At 43.5% G+C, this 17,402-nt stretch overlaps 1 protein-coding gene across 1 annotated transcript; it reads right to left on the reverse strand.

The window, feature by feature from the left end:
• Window positions 1-182: 182 nt before the first annotated feature.
• On the reverse strand, window positions 183-16,641 carry LOC135536754 (bifunctional 3'-5' exonuclease/ATP-dependent helicase WRN-like; the record flags this gene model as incomplete). The annotated part of the gene is made up of 13 exons (XM_064962999.1): window positions 16,472-16,641; window positions 16,029-16,210; window positions 15,759-15,860; window positions 15,479-15,571; window positions 14,014-14,186; window positions 12,627-12,754; window positions 12,089-12,183; window positions 3,029-3,089; window positions 2,441-2,514; window positions 2,045-2,132; window positions 1,474-1,586; window positions 476-590; window positions 183-248 (listed from the first exon to the last, which is right to left on the reverse strand). Coding segments are annotated over exons 1-13 (1,308 nt in total), but the record flags the coding sequence as incomplete, so codon positions are not given.
• Window positions 16,642-17,402: the final 761 nt, after the last annotated feature.

Below are 17,402 nucleotides of genomic sequence, written 5' to 3' on the forward strand. Positions count from 1 at the left end.
AAGCATAGCGTGCTTCTTAATGGTATGACATTGTGAAAAGGATACGATCTACAATTGAAATAAATAAAACGAGATGCCCATTTCATGTAGTCAGGACTAAACAGGGCTCTCTAACCATGCTCTTTCCCTCCTCCTGGAACAGTCTGTAGGTGATGGCAATACTGTTAGGTAGAGAGGAGGACCTTCCCAGTCACCGCCCCTCTAACGCTCTCTGGACCTGGGGCTGAAGCTAGAATCGAGGAGTCCACCTGGACAACAGACAAGAGTTTAAGACATTGTTGAATGTACAACAACAACAATAGTCTGTACAAGTACCAGCCAATGTGTGGTTTGCCATGTTGTTGGTAGTAGAATCTGGGAAAACACATTTAGGAACATGTAATGAGGCCAATTGTTATGATCATGTAGGATTAACTTATGGTTTATGATAGTCGAATCATAGCCTATGCCTGTCTCAATTATGGACATGACTTACCTTCAAGTTGTGAAGCTCACAGAAACTTGCTATGGTTTTGAGGAGGGGTATAAGCATGCTGGACTTTGCCTCAGAAACACCATCCACTTGCTTCAGACTGGACACAGTGCACGGCCTGCAAAACACCAACACCAACATCAACATCAACTAGCAAAGAGTACACTGATTTTTTAAAACTATTTTCCATGTTGACATTTAAAGATGATTACATTCTTAAAAAGAGATTATTACTCACTAGTAGTTATTTTAATACAGCAGAATGTGAAATGATAATTACATTTATGAATAAATGAACACAGATCTGGCCATAGAACCAGGGAGGTCTGTGGCTATGACCCGTTTTGACCACCAGCGTTGTTAACCTGAAAACGTTTGATTACCAGTCAAACGTTTGGACACACCTACTCATTCAAGGGTTTTCCTTTAACACATTGTAAAATAATAGTGAAGACATCAGAACTATGAAATAACACATATGGAATCATGTAATGTTAAATCAAAATATTCATGAGGTCATCTGGAATGCATTTCAATTAACAGGTGTGCCTCGTTAAAAGTTAATTTGTGGAATTTCTTTCCTTCTTAATGCGTTTGAGCCAATCAGTTGTGTTGTGACACGGTAGGGTTGGTATACAGAAGATAGCCCTATTTGGTAAAAGACCAAGTCCATATTGTGTCAAGAACAGCTCAAAAAGCAAATAGAAACGACAGTTCACATGAAGGCAAAGGGTGGATACTTTCAATAATCTAAAATACATTTTGATTTGTTTAACACTTTTTTGGTTACTGCATGATTCCATGTGTCATTTCATAGTTTGAATGTCTTCACTACTTTTCTACAATGTAGAAAAAAAACCTTGAACGAGTAGGTGTCCAAACTTTTGACTGGTACTGTACATGTCCCACTAAATTCAAAACTAATTATGACTACCGACTCCTGACAAGTGAACAGGACGAAGTGAGTCACATGAAGGCAGACCCCCATCAACCCACTGTACCTCATCTTGGCCATTTCCAGGAGGATTTTGTTGGTGGCCAGTATGGCCGGTGGGATGTCCTTCTCACTGGCCAGTTTCTGTCGTTCAGCAACCAGCTTGGCGTACAACGCCGTCTATGGAACAACAAATTACAGAGATATTTACAAGAGAGGAACATCAGCAAGAATCAACAAATTATGACATGTAATGCAATGAGCTACAGGCAGCATACGAGAAGCCTGCTTTTCTTTTGAATCCTATCTGAAATTACAGTACACTGACTATGAAACGAGAGGCTCTGCAAGATCACGTTTCACAGCATATATTTCTATGGGAGGCAGCACATTGATGGGGACTTACATACTTATTATGGACAATGATCTTGTAAGTGTTCTACATGTTATTTATTTTGTATTCTTTTCTTATGTCTGCCAGTCTTTGTGCAAATGTGATGTGTGTCACTGTACTTTGTCTTGTAATTGATGTAATCGAATGACCTTTGGGGACGATAACGATTTATTGAATTGACTGGTTTCATCAAATAGAGTGCACCTTAAAAAGGGAGTATGGATTATTGTTCTGTTGACTCTACCTGCAGTTCAAGCTCTCTGGCGGAGATGGGGGCTGGCTGTGGTTTGGACACCGCTACCTGGGTCAACAACTTGGATGGCGTCCTGTCACTAAAAATATGTGACGAAAAGCCATCAAACCTGAGAATTCACATCTTTCTATAACCCAAGGGCTGGTTTCCAGAACACAGATCAAGCATCGTCTTGGAATAAAAAGCATTAATCAATGGAAAAGTTGCATTGAAAGGGCTTTTTGTCCAAGACTTAACTTGGTATCTGGGAAACCATACACTTTAATTAAAATATTCACCTATTGTGTTGTCAGAGGTTTCTCACTACAAAATTGGATCCAAACAAACTAAGTACACATAAACATGCAAATATCATGTCCTCTATTCTCGACATCAACCTCTTCATACCTGCTAGATGACATGTCCAACTTCGGGATAGATTTGCTGTTGACTGGCCTACAACAGACATTTAACCTACTGTTCTGTGGAGAGACAGGAAAATCACAGTTGACATATTCAACACTTGACATATTCAACACATTGACCGTCAAACATTTTCCATCACTAACATGCACTTCAATAGTGTTGTTGCATGAAAAAGTATTTCAGTTGGCACTTAAGTGTTACGAAAAATTGAAATAGGCCCACTATAAACTAAGTACAACTTATAAAGGCATAAATAAAGCATACATAAAGGCTACATAAACACCACATAAAGGCTTCACAAATCTAGAAGCGCATTTATCAATTGTGTATAAACATAGTGTGTTATGACATTTGGCAGCTCACCCTACAGTGGGAAGGACCTGTCACCTTTTACACAGAATTTATAGAGTATGACATACGCTTATAGATTTGCGAAGCATTTATGTAGTGCCTATGTAGCCTTTATAAGTTGTACTTTGTTTAAAGTGGGACCTAATGATCAGATCTGTAAAAACATTAGCGATGGAGGCTAGTCATTCTCTCTGTACCAATCCTCCAGAACACACTCACCTGAGAGGTGGAATACTGTCGGTCAGGGGCACTAGTGGTGGCTGCAGGGTTCTGCTTTCGTCTGAAATCAGCGGCACACAGAGCTTTTTGTACTGGGTTGACAAAATTCCCTGTGACTACTCACCAATGATTGAATAGCTATTTGTAACATGAAGACACCGAACTATTGGTGAGTGTTCACCAAACAGCCTACACAGTACCAGATGACCAGACGACAGACAAAGGTGACATTTCAATACAATTAAAACATGTTTAGTGAGCTTTGCATTTTTCGAAGCATTTGATAATTGATCACTCTTCTGTTAGGAGGAAACAGAACACAGCTCCACAAAATAACACAGCCAATGTGACTTGCTCTAAGAGTAAGCATTTACTAAATGACTAAACTGTAAAAATGTAAAAGAAAGTCAAGGGCAGAACTTGACTGGAAGCCAAAGAAAACACGTGTGTGTGTGCGTGTGTGTGTGCGTGCGTGTGCGTGTGTGTAGAGAGCCAGAAAGGCGCACTATGAAAAAGAGAGGAAAAAGATATGAAAGCCAACACATTGATACATCCAGGAGCCATATCATGGTGGTGATTTTCACCATTTCACACTCATTTAAAAGGACAGCTGCAGGATGGTGGAGCCAGGGAAGAATATGGAGGCCTTGTCAAGAACAAGGGAGTTTTAAAATAATGCTTTGGCTACACTAACCTCCACTACACAGCTCTCAGTGATGCTGACAAGCTGATGACATTCCAGAGGCATCGCGGTCTGCGACACACACACACACACTAATAATCCCAAATAACTTCCCTTTCCCAAAGCCTGGAAAATCTGGAATTACACTAAATATTATAAACATGTCATTATGCAACAGAATATACAAAAGTCGTCTAGAATTACAGCTTTTTCTCAAATCTAACAAAATGTATGTCACATGCACCGAATACAACGGGTGCAGACTTAACCGTGAAAATAGTAACAAGAGGAATAAAATACACAAGAAAGGAGCTATACCTTTATTTAACTAGGCAAGTCAGTTAAGAACAAATTCTCATTTTCAATGACGGCCTACTCCGGCCAAACCCGGACGACGCTGGGCCAATTGTGCAACGCCCTATGGGACTCCCAATCCCGGCCGGATGTGATACAGCCTGGATTCGAACCAGGGACTGTAATGACGCCTCTTGCACTGAGATGCAGTGTCTTAGACCGCTGCCCCACTCGGGAGCCGAGTACGAGTACCAGATCAATGTGTAGCTATATACAGGGAGTACCAGATCAATGTGTAGCTATATACAGGGAGTACCAGATCAATGTGTAGCTATATACAGGGAGTACCAGATCAATGTGTAGCTATATACAGGGAGTACCAGATCAATGTGGAGATATATACAGGGAGTACCAGATCAATGTGTAGCTATATACAGGGAGTACTAGATCAATGTGTAGCTATATACAGGGAGTACCAGATCAATGTGTAGCTATATACAGGGAGTACCAGATCAATGTGGAGATATATACAGGGAGTACTAGATCAATGTGGAGATATATACAGGGAGTACCAGATCAATGTGGAGATATATACAGGGAGTACCAGATCAATGGTTTAGGTAACCATTAATGAACTATTTAGCAGTCTTATGGCTAGGGGGCAGAAGCTGTCTTGGAGCCTGTTTTCCAGCTGTATTTTATGTGAATTTACTGTACAGATTTCAGAGATTTAATTTCATGCCAAATGCCAGGAGATATGCCCCATTTGGCACCTCAACATTGTGTTAACTTTGATCTCTTTGATGTTTTTACAAACTGTTTTGTTGATGTGTGGCAACAGCCGGTTGCGCCTATAGCCCTATTCGCTCAGGATTTGTTTTACTGGGGAGGATCGGGACGTACAATTATGTGCACAAGCACAAATCACCACATCCGTCATTTAAGTCCGGTCCAAATATGCCATGTGGGTCATTTTTACAAAGCAGGAGAATAATAATTCCAACCGGGAAAAACAAAAACAGTTTATCGATTAAATCCAAGGTCCTCTGAATAGAGTCCCATGCGAATCGACATCCCTGTGTATTGGGAGAAATGTCTGCGTTTGTTGCTCACGGATTGAGCAAGAAAACAATAACTAGGTCAAATAAATGCATGCTTATAACAAAGTGCTGCTCAAAGCCTACAGAACCGTGAAAAAATATTTATCCCCTTTCTAAGTGTTCTGCACATTTTAGATACTGAATGTTATCAGATCAACCAAAACCTAGTATTAGATAAAGGGAACAAATCACAATATTTACATATTTATTTAATTTATTTCATAAGGTTATGGAAAACCCAATGCCCCTGTGTGGCCTCCCTTCCACTCAATAACTGGTTGTGCCACATTGAGCTGCAACGACTGCAAACAAATACTTCCTGTAGTTGTTGATCACTCTCTCACATTGCTGTGGAGGAATTTTGGCCCACTAACAATTAACTTTTTCACGCAATTGGGGAAATGGGTGTTGCGTAACATATATGAATACATTTGTAAACTCAGGTTCCCTTTATCTAATAGTAGGTTTTGGTTGAAGATCTGATAACATTCAGTATGAAAAATAGAGAAACTCAGAACGGGGCAAATACTTTTTCATGGCACCATGTATATACGTATATTCATAGTACCACTGTATATACGAAGGGCCAACATGTATCAACTTTCACAGTGAATGCTTTTGTTTCTACGTTTTGGTGGTATTGGCGTTCCTCTAAGAGGATGGTGGTATTGGCGTTCCTCTAAGAGGATGGTGGTATTGGCGTTCCTCTAAGAGGATGGTGGTATTGGCGTTCCTCTAAGAGGATGGTGGTATTGGCGTTCCTCTAAGAGGATGGTGGTATTGGCGTTCCTCTAAGAGGATGGTGGTATTGGCGTTCCTCTAAGAGGACGGTGTATTGGCGTTCCTCTAAGAGGATGGTGGTATTGGCGTTCCTCTAAGAGGACGGTGGTATTGGCGTTCCTCTAAGTGGATGGTGGTATTGGCGTTCCTCTAAGAGGATGGTGGTATTGGCGTTCCTCTAAGAGGATGGTGGTATTGGCGTTCCTCTAAGAGGATGGTGGTATTGGCGTTCCTCTAAGAGGATGGTGGTATTGGCGTTCCTCTAAGAGGATGGTGGTATTGGCGTTCCTCTAAGAGGATGGTGGTATTGGCGTTCCTCTAAGAGGATGGTGGTATTGGCGTTCCTCTAAGAGGATGGTGGTATTGGCGTTCCTCTAAGAGGATGGTGGTATTGGCGTTCCTCTAAGAGTTGAGCGTTCCTCTAAGAGGATGGTGGTATTGGCGTTCCTCTAAGAGGATGGTGGTATTGGCGTTCCTCTAAGAGGATGGTGGTATTGGCGTTCCTCTAAGAGGATGGTGGTATTGGCGTTCCTCTAAGAGTTGGCGTTCCTCTAAGAGGTGCTGGCGTTCCTCTAAGAGGATGGTGGTATTGGCGTTCCTCTAAGAGGATGGTGGTATTGGCGTTCCTCTAAGAGGATGGTGGTATTGGCGTTCCTCTAAGAGGATGGTGGTATTGGCGTTCCTCTAAGAGGATGGTGGTATTGGCGTTCCTCTAAGAGGATGGTGGTATTGGCGTTCCTCTAAGAGGATGGTGGTACTGGCGTTCCTCTAAGAGGATGGTGGTATTGGCGTTCCTCTAAGAGGATGGTGGTATTGGCGTTCCTCTAAGAGGATGGTGGTATTGGCGTTCCTCTAAGAGGATGGTGGTATTGGCGTTCCTCTAAGGGGATGGTGGTACTGGCGTTCCTCTAAGAGGATGGTGGTATTGGCGTTCCTCTAAGAGGATGGTGGTATTAGCGTTCCTCTAAGAGTTGGCGTTCCTCTATTAGGATGGTGGTATTGGCGTTCCTCTAATAGGATGGTGGTATTGGCGTTCCTCTAAGAGGATGGTGGTACTGGCGTTCCTCTAAGAGGATGGTGGTATTGGCGTTCCTCTAAGAGGATGGTGGTACTGGCGTTCCTCTAAGTGGATGGTGGTATTGGCGTTCCTCTAAGACAGGGGTGTCAAAGTCAAATGGACGGAGGGCCAAATAAAAAATTTAGCTACAAGCCGAGGGCCGGACTGTTCGAATGTTCATTGAAAAATTTTTAAATGACGATATAGTCTAGTGAACCTAATTGAACCTACTGAAAACCTAACAAATATATTCCAATATGATCAGATAAATAAAGCAATATTTTCTTATGGCTCTGTCAGTAATCTTTAATTTTCAACAGACACAAAAGACAAATTTCCTTTATATAAAAATCCCCATAACATGAACATTAAATGAAAGAAACCGGTATTCAAGGCACCATCAGTAGCCTATATTTTCTATTTTAGCAAAAGTGGGCTAAATTTACTTCAAAGAAAAAAACAATAATAGCAATTTTCTATCATCCACTCAACTGAAATATTTTTAAAATATAATTGGATTGAAATACAATAAAATAAAGTGCAAAAATCTATTAATCAAAAACAACACTTTGTTTAAGGAGAAGTAACATGCAGTGAAAACAAATATTAAACTTTAACTTTTAAACTTGAACTGAGTAAAAACTCTAAATATGTGATTGCACAGTAATGTTCACTTGTTTGAGGTTGAGGGTGATACTTGGTGGTGTCCCATCTTTTCCACAAGTTCATCAATGTTCGGGGTAAGGCTCTGAGCTGAGGAAATCCTCAGAATTGAGTGGAGGTGTTCAGCAGTAAGTCGACTTCTGTGTGATGTTTTGTTCAGGTTCATCAAAGAAAAAAGTTGTTCACACAGGTATGTGCTGCCAAACATAGACAACGTTTGAGCAGCCTGGATGCGCAGCTGGGGCATTGTGTCGGGGAGGAAACGGGCGAACTCCGCAGCACCCACTGCCGCATATTTTGCCCTCAGTGCATCATTGCATTGGAGGTCAATCAACTCCATTTGGAGGTTTGGTGGTGAGCTTTCCACGTCAACAGCAAATGGGTTACCGAGCAGTTCCAACCTGCTTTTTTGTGCTTCAAAGTCAGCAAATCGGCGTCAAAGTCAGCGGTAAGCATACCTATTTTATCAGCCAACTGTGCGTCGGGAACGCACTGGTAGAGAGCCTCTCTTCATGGTCTGGCAGCTGGGAAAGTGGGCTCAAATTTTCTTTCCGCATCTGCGCCTCCCACAGAGTCAGTTTGGTTTTAAATGCCTTCACTGTACTGCAGACATATCAGAGATGACATGATCCTGACCCTGCAGCTGCAAGTTCATTGCATTCAGATGACTCGTAATGTCACACAGAAAAGCCATTTCACACAGAAACATTTCGCCTCGGAGTTGTGTTGTGTCTTTCCCTTTGCTGTCCAAGAACAGACAAATCTCCTCACGAAGCTCCGAAACATCTTGAAGCACCTTCCCTGGCTTAGCCATCGCACCTCTGTGTGATAAGGCAAATCACCATGCTCCGTTTCTAACTCCGTCAGAAATGCCTTGAACTGGCGTGATTCAAACCTTTGGCTCTGATAAAGTTAACTGTGCGCGTGATGATGCTCATTACATGCTCCATTTTCAAGGCTTTACCGCACAACGCTTCCTGGTGTATGATACAATGATAAGCTGTCAGCTCACCTGTCGCGTTTTCCTCTTGCATCTTTTCCCGTATCTTCGCCACCAGTCCGCTCCTGTGTCCACACATCGCAGGTGCTCCGCCGGTTGTCAAACACGAGTTTTTCCCAAGGCAGCTCCATCTCATTTACACATCTTGACACCTCTTCATACAAATCATGCCCCGTAGTTGTGCCATGCATAGGACGTAAAGCCAAAAACTCCTCTGTCACGCTTAGGCTGGAGTCCACTCCGCGGGATGAAAATTGACAACTGGGCAATGTCAGAAATGTCGGTGCTCTCATCCACAGCCAAGGAATATGCAATGAAATCTTTCCCTTTTTCACAAGCTGCTCTTTTAGATTGATGGACAACTGGTCTACTCTCGGCAATGGTGTTTCTGCTCAGACTCATTTAAAAAGTTGCCTTTTTTCTGGGCAAACTTCGTCACAAACTTTAATCATGCAGTTTTGATGAAATCCCCCTCCGTAAATGGCCGGGCTGATTTAGCGTCTTCTTCTGCCAAAATAAAACTGGCCTTTGACGGCAGCCTGGCCTTGTGATTTGGCTTTTTGAACAGAGCCTGTCGGGGTTGAGGCCTCGTTTTAATTCCTCTGCCTTTTGTAGCCTTTGTTTTCCATGTCCATATTCTTGTTTTTATCCCGCAATGTTTCGTTTCATAATGTCGTCTCAGATTATACTCTTTCAGTACGCCACACTTTCTCCACAGAAAGCCCTGGTTTCAGCTACCTCCCCGTGAACATATACTCCGACTCCCACCTTGTTTGAAACCCCGGTTCTCAGTGTCCACCTTCCGTTTTGCCATTTTTGATGGGTATCTGAAAGTTAATTTTACTGTGATGCTGGCCGGCTGCTGTGCCAATAAATATTGAAATGAAGCAGCCTACTGCTCGGTGCGTCACCGTTGCATTGTGGGAAATGTAGTATTGGTGCGTGTAAGATCTCTGCGGGCTACCCGGCTTGCTGCGGTCTGCGGGCAGTTCTAATAATAAATCAAGATCATCCCAGGGGCCGTAAAAAACCTTCTCGCGGGCCGGATGTGGCCCAACATGACTCTGACATATGTGCTCTAAGAGGATGGTGGTATTGTGTTCCTCTAAGAGGATGGTGGTATTGGCGTTCACCTCTAATTGGATGGTGGTACTGGCGTTCCTCTAAGAGGATGGTGGTATTGGCGTTCCTCTAAGAGGATGGTGGTATTGAGCGTTCCTCTAAGAGGATGAGTGGTACTAGTGTTCCTCTAAGTGGATGGTGGTATTGGCGTTCCTCTAAGAGGATGGTGGTACTGGCGTTCCTCTAAGAGGATAGTGGTATTAGGCGTTCCTCTAAGAGGATGGTAGTACTGGCGTTCCTCTAAGAGGATGGTGGTATTAGCGTTCCTCTAAGAGGATGGTGGTATTGGCATTTCTCTAAGTGGATGGTGGTACTGAGCGTTCCTCTAAGAGGATGGTGGTATTGGCGTTCCTCTAAGAGGATGGTGGTATTGGCGTTCCTCTAAGAGGATGGTGGTATTGGCGTTCCTCTAAGAGGATGGTGGTACTAGGCGTTCCTCTAAGAGGATGGTGGTACTGGCGTTCCTCTAAGAGGATGGTGGTACTGGCGTTCCTCTAAGAGGATGGTGGTATTGGCGTTCCTCTAAGAGGATGGTGGTACTGGCGTTCCTCTAAGAGGATGGTGGTATTGGCGTTCCTCTAAGAGGATGGTGGTACATGGCGTTCCTCTAAGAGGATGGTGGTACTGAGCGTTCCTCTAAGAGGATGGTGGTATTGGCGTTCCTCTAAGTGGATGGTGGTACTGGCGTTCCTCTAAGAGTATGGGGAAGGGATCAAGCAATATGCTTTGTGGACTTCAGACAGATGTTGCTCTCTGGTCTTGTGATGAAACAAATGTATTTGTGGTTGAATTTATCCTGCCTGTTGTCTTGGCTTTATATAATCACAGTGGCATATGAACTAGCGGGTTATAGAGCAGAAACAACAATTATCCACAACAAGGTTGTAATATGGCTTTTTTCCCCCTTGGCTTCACCATTGATTTTACCCACGCACAGCTACCGATTGTGACACTATACCAAAAATTGTGTGGTCTGGTTTAGAAACTTTGGACCCAAACTCAGGTTCTAAGTGTAGCCTGTTATTACCTGGACATGTTGAAATATCTTCATGCCTAGAATTTTTTTTTAACTTCCAAGCTTCAATTTATTGAGAGAAAATAATTATTACAGCAGGCAGTTTGGAAAAGACTAACACTGTCCAAATTTTCCTCTGAAATAATGAACATTCTGGGGTAGGAATAATTACATACCCATCGTTCTCTAGAGATACTAGTTGCGTGTGAATAGGGTATAACATAATTACATAAATGAACACTTTCCCAATCGGCTCCTCTGGAGACTAAATGATCTAGAACAGTTCACAATGCACACATTTTAAGAAAACTGTCTGAAGCTAAGTGAAACGGAGACATACTATCTATCTGATTTTGTCAATAAGGAATGCTCATTTTGGTTGTCTTGCAAAATGTTTCCTACGGTGTGCCCTAATGAATACGACCCAGATGAGCCTCTCGAAGCCATCCTGATGGAAAGGCATTTGTGTTTTCTCCTCTCGCTCTAATGAGTGTGTTCTCTCTCTAATGAGTGTCTGTTCTCTCCCTAATGTGTGTGTTCTCTCCCTAGTGTGTTCTCTCTCTCTCTCTCTAATGTGTGTTCTCTCCCTCTCTAATGTGTGTGTTCCCTCTCTCTCTCCTGTGGGTGTGTTCTCTCCCTCTCTCCCTATTAGTGTGTTCTCTCCCTCTCTCCCTAATGAGTGTGTTCTCTCCCTAATAAATTGTTCTCTCACTAATGAGTATGTTCTCTCCCTCTCTCTCTAATGTGTGTTCTCTCTCTCTCTCTAATGTGTGTGTTCCCTCTCTCCCTCTCTCCCTCATGAGTGTGTTCTCTCCCTCTCTCCCTAATGAGTGTGTTCTCTCCCTAATGAGTGTGTTCTCTCCCTCTCTCTTAATGAGTGTGTTCTCTCCCTAATGAGTGTGTTCTCTCCCTCTCTCCCTAACGAGTGTGTTCTCTCCCTCTCTCCCTAATGAGTGTGTTCTCTCCCTCTCTCTCTCTAATGTGTGTTCTCTCCCGCTCTCTAATGTGTGTGTTCTCTCCCTCTCTCTCTAATGAGTGTGTTCTCTCCCTCTCTCCCTAATGAGTGTGTTCTCTCCCTCTCTCCCTAATGAGTGTGTTCTCTCCCTCTCTCTCTAATGAGTGTGTTCTCTCCCTCTCTCCCTAATGAGTGTGTTCTCTCCCTCTCTAATGAGTGTGTTCTCTCCCTAATGAGTGTGTTCTCTCCCTAATGAGTGTGTTCTCTCCCTAATGAGTGTGTTCTCTCCCTAATGAGTGTGTTCTCTCCCTCTCTAATGAGTGTGTTCTCTCCCTAATGAGTGTGCACACTAAGTAGCAGTAGAATGTGGTAGTGTACTACGTAGTGTATACCTTAGTGCAGACCAGGTGTTGAGGTCAGGGTCACTCGACTGGAGCAGGAGGGTTCTCTGTTTCTCATCCAGGGCTCGGCTCAGCCACCACCTCCCCTTTGAATAAGAATGATATATTGAAATGGAATTGAACCCATCCCTGAATAAGACACATAATAGAGAAAGCTGTAGTAAGTGGTCGCCTCAGGAACAGCCAACATGCTTATTACTACACCTGATTTCTATAAGCAGTATGCTTTGAAATATGTTTCAGCCATAAACACATTGACAATTGTTGATTTAAGACAAAACAAACAGTCAAAGACATAATATTTACACTACCACCAGGTATAACTGATTCCAGTCTGAGAAATGGTCCTGAGACTGTAGTATAGAATATACTGTTGTGTTATGTTGTGGTTTTCAGACCCTTGACTTTTACCACGTTATTCTAAAATGTATTAAAAAAAATGTTTTCCCCCTCAATCTGAACACAATACCCCATAATGACAAAGCAAAAACTGAAATGTCAAGTTTACTTAAGTATTCAGACCCTTTACTCTGTACTTTGTTGAAGCATCTTTGGCAGCGATTACAGCCTCGAGTCTTCTTGTGTTTGACGCTACAACCTTGGCACACCTGTATCTGGGGAGTTTGTCCCATTCCTCTCTGCAGATCCTCTCAAGCTCTGTCAGGTTGGATGGGGAGCGTCACTACCCAGCTATTTTCAGGTCTCTCCGGAGATGTTCGATCGGATTCAAGTCCGGGCTCTGGTTGGGCCACTCAAGAACATTCAGAGACTTGTCCCAAAGCCACTCCTGCGTTGTCTTGGCTGTGTGCTTAGGGTTATTGTCCTGTTGGAAGGTGAACCATGGCCCCAGTCTGAGATCCTGAGCAGGTTTTCATCAAGGATCTCTGTACTTTGCTCCATTCTTTCCCTCGATCCTGACTAGTCTCCCAGTCCCTGCCGCTGAAAAAGATCCCCACAGTATGATGCTGCCACCACCATGCTTCACCATAGAGATGGTGCCAGGTTTCCTCGAGATGTGACGCTTGGCAGTCAGGCCAAAGAGTTCAATCTTGCTTTCCTTTGGTGCCTTTTAGCAAACTCCAAGCGGGCTGTCATGTGCCTTTTACTGAGGAGTGGCTGCCGTCTGGCCTCTCTTCCATAAGGGCCTGATTGGTGGAATGCTGCAGAGATGGTTATCCTTCTGGAAGGTTCTCCCATCACAGAGGACCTCTAGAGCTCTGTTAGAGTGACCATCGGGTTCTTGGTCACCTCCTGACCAAGGCCCTTCTCCCCCGATTGCTCAGTTTGGCAGGGCTGTCAGCTCTAGGAAGAGTCTTGGTGGTTCCAAACTTATTCTATTTAAAAAATATAGAGGCCACTGTGTTCTTGGGGACCTTTGTGCTGTAGACGCATTTCCCTTCCCCCTTTGTGTGCCTCGAAGAACAATCCTGTCTCTGCGCTCTCTGGTTCAATTCTTCTGACCTCGGCTTGGTGCTTTATCTGACATACTGTTAACATGAGACTTTGTAAAGACAGGTGTGAGCCTTTCCAAATGTGTCAATCAAATGAATTTACCACAGGTGGACTCCAGTCAGTTGTAGAAACATCTCGAGGATGATCAATGGAAACGGAAACACCTGAGCTCATTCAGAGTCTCTTTAGCAAAGGGTCATCAGTGATGTAAGTAAAGGTATCTGTTTTTTATTTTAATACATTTGCAAAAATGTCTAAAAACCTGTTTCACTGTCATAATGGGGTATTGTGTGTAGATTGAGAGAAAATGTGTTTTAATCCATTTTGGAATAAAGCTGTAACGTAACAAAATATGGAAAAGGGAAGGGGTCTGAATACTTTCCGAATGCTCTGTATGTAGTGTTATGTTGTAAAATATTATGGTTGTGATATATGTTGTGTTGTTGTGATATGCTATGTCGTACCTTGGGGGATGATTTTACAGAGGACCCAAGAACTGCTAGTGCCGGTGGCTTCCTTCAGGTATTCCTCATTCACCAGCTCCCGTGCCAGGGCTTTCCAGCAGGGCCTAGGACACTCTTCCCAGCTCCAAACAGAGAGGGTGGCACCGGTACTTCTCAGGAACCCTTTGAGAGTACTGAAGAGAAGAAGAACAAGGTCAAGTTCATTAGGGCACCTAGTAGACTAACGGAAACAGAGTGGGACAACCTGGACACAATCATTTTCATTGTTCTGTTTTGTTCCAGTATGCCCTAATGAACATGACCCAGCCCAAAACTCTCAAACTCACTGATCCACGGAGGAACAGGATGGGGGCTGAGGAGCCGAATCTCTCCCCATAGCACTGACGGCTCCCATCAGCTGGAATGCCAACACACCGTAATCCTGACGCCCACCGTCCATTGTGTCATTTTACACCGACTCTGTCTACCGCCCTGAAAACACAACACATTCCCAATGGATGATCTTAAATGGGTTGCCCAACCCTCTTCCTGGAGATCTACTGTCCTGTAGGTTTTCAGGCCAACCCTAATTTAGCATATCTGATTCAGCTAGTTAAGGTCTTGTTGAGCAGCTAATTAGTAGAATCAGGTGTGTTAAATTAGGGTGGGACTGAAATCCCACAGGACCGTGAGTCCCGGGGAAGAGGGTTTGAGTGAAAACCTACAGGACAGTAGATCTCCAGGAAGAGGGTTGGGTGAAACCACAGGACACAGATCTCCTTCGGGAAGAGGGTTTGAGTGAAACCTACAGGACAGTAGATCTCCAGGAAGAGGGTTGGAGTGAAAACCTACAGGACAGCAGATCTCCAGGAAAAGGATTGGGCAGCCCTGGTCTAAAAGAACCCAAAGATGGGTTCGCTTCTCCACTGGCTTCTTCCAGCTGAAGCTCGCATCCGCTACAAGACCATGGTGCTTGCCTACGGAGCTGTGAGGGGAACGGCACCGCAGTACCTCCAGGCTCTGATCAGGCCCTACACCCAAACAAGGGCACTGCGTTCATCCACCTCTGGCCTGCTCGCCTCCCTACCACTGAGGAAGTACAGTTCCCGCTCAGCCCAGTCAAAACTGTTCGCTGCTCTGGCCCCCAATGGTGGAACAAACTCCTCACAACGCCAGGACAGCGGAGTCAATCACCACCTTCCGGAGACTCTTCAAGGAATACCTAGGATAGGATAAGTAATCCTTCTCACTCCCCCCCTTAAATGATTTAGATGCACTATTGTAAAGTCGCTGTTCCACTGGATGTCAGAAGGTGAATTCACCAATTTGTAAGTCGCTCTGGATAAGAGCGTCTGCTAAATGACTTAAATGTAAATGTAATGGTGGAAACAGAACACAGTAAACAGTGCATGCTATCTGGAGCTAAAATAACATGTGGATGATATTTTACATAGAACAGAATAGAAAATTGCTGGCAAAAACTCACCCAGATCGGCAGTTGTCACAGCACTGGTCAGTTCCCATGATGCCCGAGGTCACCTTTCGAAGCTGTTTGTCTTCAAAGTGGGAGAGGATCAGCCTAAAGAGAAATGAAATGTGAAGCAATACTTTGAATACAGGTAGCTATTGACACAATATACTATATGTACCTAAAACATGTATCACTCATTACGGAGCAAGACTGAGCAGGAACAAGACTGAACAGGAACAAGACTGAGCAGGAACAAGACTGAGCAGGAACAAGACTGAGCAGGAACAAGACTTACTTCCTTCTGCACTTGGATGAGTTGAGATACAAGTCCATTTTGCCCATCATTTTGAGCTTGTAGCCCCGGAATTTGTTGTTTGCTACCTGGTTGATGAGAAACCTGTACAGAACAACAACAAAAACTCAGTTCAGGTCTGGGTTTCACAAATCTGAACTCTGAAGGCTTCATGCCAAGACAGTATTATTTATTTATTATAACCGTCTTGTCTACTATTTATGAACTTATACATTTTTACATTCTCATAACATAATCACAAAAAAGAGTGACCTGTTTAATTTGAGATCTGCTGGTGCCCACAGGACGTGGCAGGCACTTGGAAGTCCGTCTCTCCCAGCACGTCCAATCTCCTGGTAGTAAGATTCCATCTCCTTAGGGGCTCCATAATGGATCACCTTCCTGATGTCAGCCTTGTTGATCCCCATTCCAAAAGCTACTGTAGCCACAATACACTGAAAACAATTAACAAAAACATATAAGTATGCTTGCATACAGAGGTGGACAATGTTTTTTATGTGTTTTCGTGCCTGTATAGAGTTTGCAAAGAACCACAAACTGATTTATATTTGGAAAAAAGAGACTAATTAAACTAAATGTGGAATATATTTTGCTACTATCAATCTCTACACGGTATAGCAATAAATCTAACCCACCTGGATTTCATTTAAAATATTTGAAACTTGTTTTTGTTTCTTAAAGATTTAAAAGCACACCTGGATTTCGTCCCTCATGAAGCGATGCTGGGTCTCCCTCTCTCTGTTTCATGCCCAGACCAGCATGGTATACACCACACGTGACACCCAGCGAGGTCAGAGTGGAGGTCACACGCTCAGCCTCTTTCCTCGAGGGGCAGTACACAATAGAGGACCCTTCAAACCCATAATCCCCCTGAAATAGCCGACAGCAAATGAGACACAAAAACAAGAAGCAATTTTGATCTAATTGGTCGAAGCGTTGTGGGAGGATTGTGCCGAGTATCATCTACCGAATACATTTTTATATCCTGCATCTGCTCAAAGACTTTCGATGTCATCTTTTCTTATACAAATAAAACATGGATATTAATATCATTACTATGATAAAAGCTGGCTCCATATTCACCAATATTCCCAAAAGCATATATACATTACATATACTGTATTAAAAACCAACATCATATAACTAGGTCTACTGAAATATTTTATTAACCTTCATTCAGTATATGGACCTAAATATATGTTGACCTATAAGCAATTAATATATAGGCCTACCCAGTGGTCTTCTTCAGGAAGCCATTCAGGTCCTGAAACACGCCCCCAGACTTGCGTTTGACGTCCAGGTAGAGGTTGGGCCGGTCGAAGGAGGTGCAGGTGACGATGGGTTGCTCCAGGTTCAGACTCTTCACTATGTCCTCCCTGATGGATGGGCTTGCAGTGGCAGTCAGCGCCACAATGGGAACCTGAACACGGAACACAGTCAATGGGAACCTGAACACAGAACACAGTCAATGGGAACCTGAACACGGAACACAGTCAATGGGAACCTGAACACAGAACACAGTCAATGGGAACCTGAACACAGAACACAGTCAATGGGAACCTGAACACAGAACACAGTCAATGGGAACCTGAACACGGAACACAGTCAATGGGAACCTGAACACGG

This window comes from Oncorhynchus masou, unplaced genomic scaffold, assembly GCF_036934945.1.
Source record: "Oncorhynchus masou masou isolate Uvic2021 unplaced genomic scaffold, UVic_Omas_1.1 unplaced_scaffold_6591, whole genome shotgun sequence".
Classification (NCBI taxonomy): Eukaryota; Metazoa; Chordata; class Actinopteri; order Salmoniformes; family Salmonidae; genus Oncorhynchus; species Oncorhynchus masou.